This window comes from Scylla paramamosain, chromosome 4 (genome assembly GCF_035594125.1).
Source record: "Scylla paramamosain isolate STU-SP2022 chromosome 4, ASM3559412v1, whole genome shotgun sequence".
Classification (NCBI taxonomy): Eukaryota; Metazoa; Arthropoda; class Malacostraca; order Decapoda; family Portunidae; genus Scylla; species Scylla paramamosain.
In genome coordinates, this window is record NC_087154.1 from 4,914,596 (window position 1) to 4,922,510 (window position 7,915).

At 40.9% G+C, this 7,915-nt stretch overlaps 1 protein-coding gene across 1 annotated transcript; it reads right to left on the reverse strand.

Annotated features, from left to right (window-relative positions):
* On the reverse strand, nucleotides 1-7,121 carry LOC135099103 (U3 small nucleolar ribonucleoprotein protein MPP10-like). Its single transcript, XM_064001541.1, is given in 11 exon segments — nucleotides 1-233; nucleotides 382-608; nucleotides 1,062-1,170; nucleotides 1,641-1,735; nucleotides 1,738-1,780; nucleotides 2,575-2,759; nucleotides 3,525-3,699; nucleotides 3,924-4,175; nucleotides 4,733-5,386; nucleotides 5,845-5,989; nucleotides 6,905-7,121. Coding segments are annotated over 11 exon segments (2,088 nt in total). The 5' UTR covers nucleotides 6,964-7,121; the 3' UTR covers nucleotides 1-89.
* Nucleotides 7,122-7,915: the final 794 nt, after the last annotated feature.

A 7,915-nucleotide genomic window follows, 5' to 3' on the forward strand; every position in this document is an offset into this window, starting at 1 on the left:
TTACAACAAAACCTTTATTGGATACTGATAAACAATATATAGTACAACACTCTTCTCGTTTCCTCTGCCAAAGGCCATCTTGTAAGTCACTACATCATGAGTTTGGAGGCTGAAAGTTGATTTTTTTTCCTCTTCTTTGTCTTTTCATTCTTCTGTTTTTTTGAGTGAGTGTCTTGGAGTTGCTTGAAGAAAGCCTGTGATGACTTCACTGCCTTGTCTTGGTTACCCTCCAGCTATGGGAAGAAAAAGCAGCAAGTGTATCTAATGCCACTACATAAATATTTCATTCAAAAACATCAACTTTCTCAGACAATTCCAGTGACAAGTGTACACATTACATAGAACTAAAACCACACAGGAAATCTTTGGTATACCACTTACCAGCTTCACCTGTCCACTCTTGACTGCCTTCTCTATCACCTTCATAGTTGAGCCACGGTCCAGCTTTCCAGTGCCACCCTTGGCTCCTGCCCGGCGCACCTTTTCTTGCAGTTTCTTCTCCTGCATCTTGGCTTTGTTCTTCTGGTGCTTCTTCTTGATCCGTCGGTCACGCTTGCGGTCAGTGGTGGTGCGCTCAGTGTCTCCCAGCACCTTCCCTCGTTTTGGTTCTGTTCACACACATTGCAATGATTATTACAACTTCCTGTCATTGCATCTATAAAATGTCAGTTTTCTTCAAACAAATCTATCAATTTCCATTACTGATTATTTCCTTTAGACTGCTTGCAAATCTGACAGGGAGAACATGGTACAGTATCTTAGCCATCACAACCATAACAATTTGCAGGCTGTGAGATAGTTTTATGGTCTTTATTGCTTCAGGCAAATCACTAACCTAATTTACCATATTAAGGGGAAAGAGTGGGAGTGGAATATTTGTAGGAAAAATGCACATAGGTCTTTATAGCTTCAGGCAATACACTAACCTAACCTGGCATATTAAGGGGAAAAAAAACTGTTCCTGGGGAAATTTTTTGAGTGGCATATTTATAGGGAAACGTGTGTGTGGGAAAACTTGAAGTATACACTTTGAAGTATACACTTCTGCATGCCAGTCTTACCTAATATCTCCTGTGGTGCCAGCAGGGTGGCATCGCTGGCAGTGGCAGGGGTTGTCTCCTCCACAGTGATGGCAGGCAGGTTACTCACAATCTTGATGTCAGCTCCAGGCTAAGTGTATGAGGTTACATTAGTGTTTGGTCTCATGGCAAACACAGCAGCTCAATTTACCATTATATCTTGAATATAGTTCAATATCGAATGCAGGGAAACAAGGAGCACAATAAGGAACATTATCATATATATATTTTAACTCAAGAAACTGGAAGTATGTGGCCATACTTGTCATTAATTCTATCTATTTATATACTAGGTTGGCAATCCCACACAGGATGGTCAAGACAAAGCACCACATACTCATACACACAACATTCACACTCTTATAGTCTTGTTGACAACCCTTTTACACTCACTTGGGCATAGCACAACTGGCCACATACTTCACAGCAAGGCCCCCGTTATTAATTCACTAATATATTAACTACATTAATCAAAACCATTCCTGGTCCTTCTGAAAACCTCAAATCATAGAAGAGAAGGCTGGGGTCAGCAATCAGTGAATGGGAGATGTGAACACATACTTGCATAGGAGTGTAGTGGTAGTTGGACAAAGCATCCAGCTTCACGAACAGCTTGTCCATGCGCTCCCTTGATCTCCTTGTGCTCCTCTGGCTCTCTCTTCCTCTGCTTCCCTCTCCTCCTTTTGCTTCTTGAGGTATTCCTGTGTGGAGAGAAAGAGAATGGGAGTAGGGAAGGTGATGGTATTGGACAGTGACTACTAACAAGAGAGGGCTTGAAGCATTTGGAGGATGGATTGACTGGGGAGGAAAGGAACAGTGAAAAAAATTTTGTAGAGAATGGGTCCCTCATCCACTTTTCATAGAAAAACCAGGAATTAGGGATTATCCTACTGAGGCTGCATCTGTTCCCTGTCATTAGTTTGTACTCTCTCCTCTCTCTCTCTCTCTCCTCTCTCTCGCTCTCTCTCTCTCTCTCTCTCTCTCTCTCTCTCTCTCTCTCTCTCTCCTCTCTCTCCTCTCTCTCTCTCTCTCTCTCTCTCTCTCTCTCTCTCTCTCCTCTCCTCTCTCTCTCTCTCTCTCTCTCTCTCCTCTCTCTCTCTCTCTCTCTCTCTCTCTCTCTCTCTCTCTCTCTCTCTCTCTCTCCTCTCTTCTCTCTCTCTCTCTCTCTCTCTCTCTCTCTCTCTCTCTCTCTCTCTCCTCTCTCTCTCTCTCTCTCTCTCTCCTCTCTCTCTTCTCTCTCTCTCTCTCTCTCTCTCTCCTCTCTCTCTCTCTCTCTCTCTCTCTCTCTCTCTTACTATTTATGAATGCCATTCCTGAAGAATGACAGCAGTAGTTCAGGGACCATTAGAAATGACGAGTCTTGGAGTAAATGAAAACAACAGCTGGAGTCTAGAAGTTACATACAATAACATTAATGCAAGACCTACATATAACACTGATAAGTTTAGGAAGTGTTAGATCACTTATTCACTCTTCACCACTGACTAGGTCTCACCTCCTCATAGATTTCTGCCAAGCTTTTCTTGCTCTTGTCTTGTTCAAGGACGAGCTTCTTCTTGAACTCAAAGGGATCAACGGTGGGTCGCACCTTGCGCTCCACATCATCCCACGCCTTGATGCGGATTCTGCCCAGGATGATCTTCTCCACATGGCTGGTTGTGTCCTCAGTAATGATGGGCTCTGGAAAGTTGAAGTGGCTGTCAAGTCAAAGTTGCCTTCAGCCACAGGTTGTGGGTCATGAGATTAAAGTACAATGACTTGAATCACTTGGCTACTGAATAATATGAATTTGCTTTTCATTTGTGTCCTCAGTAATGGTAGGCTCTGGAAAATTGGAGAAATGGCTGGCAAGTTTAAGTTACTCTCAGCTGCAGGGTGTCATGAATTTTTTTGTGTGTATGATAGGTACTGGCCATGGGCAACAAAATTCATTATAAAAAATAAATAAATAAAATAAAGAGGCCTGCTGAGGTGCCACTACCTGAAGAAGAGCAAAATGGATTAACCAAAGTTAGAGAAGAGTGTTGAGATCTCCCTCTTGAAAGGGGAAATACAGAAGCTGGCAGGGAGATTGCAATAAAATAACTTGGATTACTTGGTTACTGAAAAATATCGATAGTTCTCTTTTTCATTTGGAGTAACTACTAGAAAAAAATAGAAACGGACATATTAGAGAGACAGCACGTGAATGTTAGTTTGGGGACAGCTAGTGAGGTGAAAAATAATTGAGTGTATTTTGCCAGATATCTTTTCCAAGATGATCTGCTGAAATACACATAGGTATGCATACAATACACTGAGAATGGTTAAGGCTGCAGATGATCTTTTACACATGAAGGAGGCAAATCAAGGGCACATAAAAGAATGAAAAGAAGCCCTGCAAATTTGCCATTCCTCTGGTGCAGCAGACATCTCCTTCCTTCACCCTTATGTATGGTAACTCACTCTGTCTGACAGCGATATCATACTCCAGGTGTTCCTCAAGGGCCGAGTTCTGGGGTCTGTCAGCATTGACCACCTCTCCCTTCAGGTACCAAGGCCTCTCACTCAGGTTTTCCTCCTCCAGCTGTTCCATCAACTGCAGTTCTTTCTCCCTCTCCTTCTCAAATGTTGACTTGCTCTGCCAACAGGAATGAACTTGTAGCATCTTTAGCACAATCTTATTTCTTAACTGCATTATTTAACTGTGCTTTACACAGTTTGTTATGTCACTCCCTTCACTTATATAAACATTAGAAACTATTACCCATCTGAAATCAGACATACATATAACCAAGGGCTACTGTAGGTCTAACAGTATAAATAAATCATATAAAGACAAAACTGAATGAGAATTAGAATTACCTCCTTTTTTGGGCCACCAAGAAGTTGAGTACCATTCTCTTCCTCATTATTGGTGTGATCCTTCAACAAATCCTTGGCTGCTCCCTGATCATCCTCTTCTTCTTCATTATCCTCTTTATCTTCTTCATCACCCTCTTCATCCTCCTCCTCCTCCTCGTCTTCCAGCATCTCAGACAACTTCTTCCCTGATGTGCTGGTGCTGTCAGTGCCTTCTGGGGCTTGGTCAAAGAATGCATTGTACATGATGCCATCCTGTAGAGAAAACACAAATTAAAATATGTTGATAAAATAGTATGGGCTTATGAGTTCCTGCTTGTTTGGGGGAGCTGATTAAACAATATTTTCCTTTCTCTCTCTTTACTCTGTTCTTACCTCATTCGTGAGATAAATACATAGTAACTGTGGCACATATAGAATATCAATTATGACTGAAAGCTGAGACATAATGGATGAATAATAAATAAATAAAAGTAGTACCAAAAGTCTGGTGACAATGATCACACCATCCGAGGAAAGAATGTAAATTATTTCTGATTCTTAGAAAACAAGGAAAAGAAAGGAGAAAAACTAAGGAAGACCTGCAGATGATATGTGATGGAAAACATAAAAAGTATGACCATCAGAGACACACACAAACCATCCAACCAAATATAGGAAAAAATGAGGATATAATATAAAATAATTATATTGAAGGAAGAAAAGAATAACATCAGCCAGTAGGCCAGTGTATAACAGTACATATCAGAGGGTGCTATTACAAAGGCAATACTCCTGACCATCACCAGAACCACCCTGCTGCCACACCTCACCTCTGCCTCACTGTCGTCTGACATGTCCGCCATGAGGTCAATATCTTCATCATCACCACTGTAGTTTTCCCCAATGGCATCCTGGTCTGCCACCCACTCACTCTCCCGAAGGTTGAAGAACCTGGTGTCAATTTCAGTCTTGCCAAATTTCTTGCCTTCCTTCTTCTTTTCTTGTTTTGCTTCACTTTTCTGGGCAACATTTGCTTTACCTTTTTGTCCTTTTTTATCTCCCTCATCTTCATCACTGTCATCAGATTCCACTCCTTCTTTGGCTATAAACTCATCAAAATTGTCCTCCTCATCATCACTATCATCACCAAACACATCATTTAAACCAGTGATTTTGAAATCCTCTGGCTTTTCAAACAGTTCATCATCATCTCCACTCATATCTTCATCAGACACTTCCTCATTATTGTCCATCTCTTCTTTGTCTTCTTCCATGTCATCAGCATCCATGTCATCACTTTCCTGAGGACTGCCACCAATACCTTCATCTTCAGTCAACAATTCATTTGCACGAGAAAGTTTGTCATGTTTAGCAAGACTGCTCAGCCTGGCCACCATGAAGCACAAGTTGGTGTCATCCAGTCCATCAAGATCCTCAGGAGCTGCCAGCAAAGCCTTATTCTGAAGCTCCACTAGCTGCCAGACCTGTGAAAGGGAGAGTGTTAGAAGCTGCACTGATATCTTACCTTATATCTCCCCTTCTGTGGCCCTTGCTGCACAAGACTTTTCTCTTCTTTCATCCCTACTCTGTTCACCTCCCTAAGGTACAAGTTAACCAGTATTCTTAAACTTTCATTCTTTTACTGGTGGACTCTGGAAATCCCTGCCTGCTTCTTTATTTCCTTCTGCCTAAGAGAGAGGTTTAGAAACCCTTCTCCATTTGATATTGGACATGCTTTTGGTCTGTTCTCATTGACACCTTCATATTTTTCCCCCCCTCAGGCAGAGCCCCTCTTACATAAATAGGAAAAAAATACCAATTAAAAACTTACATTACTCAATATAACATTACAGAAACAGAAACAGAACACATTAATGCCACAAAAACAAGACTTATGAATTACCTCCAATATAGAACTTGCTAGTACAAAAAGTTCACTAACCTGTTCAACATCAAGACCATCAGTCTCAAGGCGAGGGAGGGTGCCTGGGGTGGCAGGTAACCCATGCCGATTCTCCTCCTCCTTCAGGAAGTTGTACACTGCTTGGGTCTGCTCCATCCATGCCTCCTCTAACTTCTTGCTTGGTCTAGAGTGGGAAAACATGTAATTAAAAACACTCCTCTAATTCTGGGACCTCAGTGGGCTTTTTTTTTTTTTGTAAGTTTTTGTAGTCCTAAGCCAGTATACTCTTATATAAAAAAAATACATTAATATGACAGGACTGCATTGCTCAGAGATAAAGTACCAGTTCTCATATTCTTCTGCCCCTCCTGACAAAAAAACAATGGCATCCCCCAAAGAACAAGGGGACACTGCCACAAGTTAGTCAAGACAAAACACAGAACCACCAAAATAAACAGATTTTTAATGTGAGTGATTAACACATAGAATAAACTACTGGATGAGGTTGTGAACAATCAATCAGTCAGTGGACATAATAAGGGCAGGAAAGAATTTTACATAAGTACCCATATATAAATGTGAGTATGGCCAATATAAAACAGATAAGATGCATCCGTTTACAAGCCAGTCTCTCTTGTCTCTTTTACCCTTCAGTAAAAAAGTAAGTAAATAATTCCCAGAATAAATTACTAGATGAGGTTGTGTGCAGTTAGTCTGTGAACATATTTAAATTTAAGTAGGATATGACTAATATAAAACAGAGACAAGGCACTCCTTTACGAGCGTTTCTCCCTTGTCTCGTTTGCTTTTCAATACCTACCTAAGCTTCATTCACTAAACTTAAAATAGCGGGTATGTGAGTGTGTGTGTCTTATGTACCTGGGTGTCTTGCGTACCTGTGTGTGACTTATCTGACTCTCCCATGTCTCTTTTACTTTTCACTACCTACCTACCTAAGGTTCATTCAGTAAATTTAAATTAGCGAGTATGTGAGTGTGTCTCTTATGTACCTGGGTGTCTTGCGTACCTGTGTGTGTGACTTACATACCTGAGTGTCTTAAGTACCTGAATGTGTCTTGCGTACCTGAACGTATCTTACCTTATGTACTCCTCAGGTTGGGTCAGGAGCTGCGTGGCTTGAGTGTATATGCCCTCCATTCTGAAAGTTTCCTTATCTTCTTACTATATCATCAGGTCGCAGTATCCGAGTCACTTATAACAGCAGTCACCATAGATAGCCAGCAGAACCAATGAATCCCTAAGCAAAACAGACTGTGGCCATGTGAGCGCCGCCTGTTTGTTTACATGTGACTTATTTTCCTGACGGGGTGACTCGTGTGGATTATGTCAGAAAAATTTTATTATGATTATTGATTCATTAAAATTGTGATAGGTAACATAAGAATTAGCTTTCCCCACTCTAAAACCCTGCTTTCCCACCAGGTTCCCCACAGTGTAGGAAGTAGGAGCTGAAAAGAAATAGGAAATAGGGCCCCGCGACTCTTCTTAACATTTACCAAGAATTAATCTAATTATCTATTTTTTCTTGTGTTTTAGGGAAGAGCAGTTAAGTTTGCTCTCTCTCTCTCTCTCTCTCTCTCTCTCTCTCTCTCTCTCTCTCTCTCTCTCTCTCTCTCTCTCTCTCTCTCTCTCTCTCTCTGTGTGTGTGTGTGTGTGTGTGTGTGTGTGTGTGCAACTAGTAGGTGAGGCTGGAAACTCGAAGTCTGTAGGACGACTTTTATTTCAGACTTACATATGTACATCAATAAATTACATCATATACATAGGTTTAACACTAATTTAAAGATAGTAAACATGCACATTTTTCTCTATATAACTTATAGAATTAGTAGCTAGGTTAAAGAAAGTTTGTGGGACAACTTTCACTTCAGACTTAAGTATACATCAATGAATTACGCTTAAAACTATTTTAAGGACAGTAAACATGCTGCATCCTTTATCTATAACGTGTAGATCTAGTAGGAAGCTGGAAGCAATAGGAAGGAAATTTATAGAACAATTTTCCAAACTACATTCCAAACATATCTTCGCTCAACTCAGTTAAAGGTTCAACTAATTAAAGGACAGAAAACACGCACGCTCCTTTCTA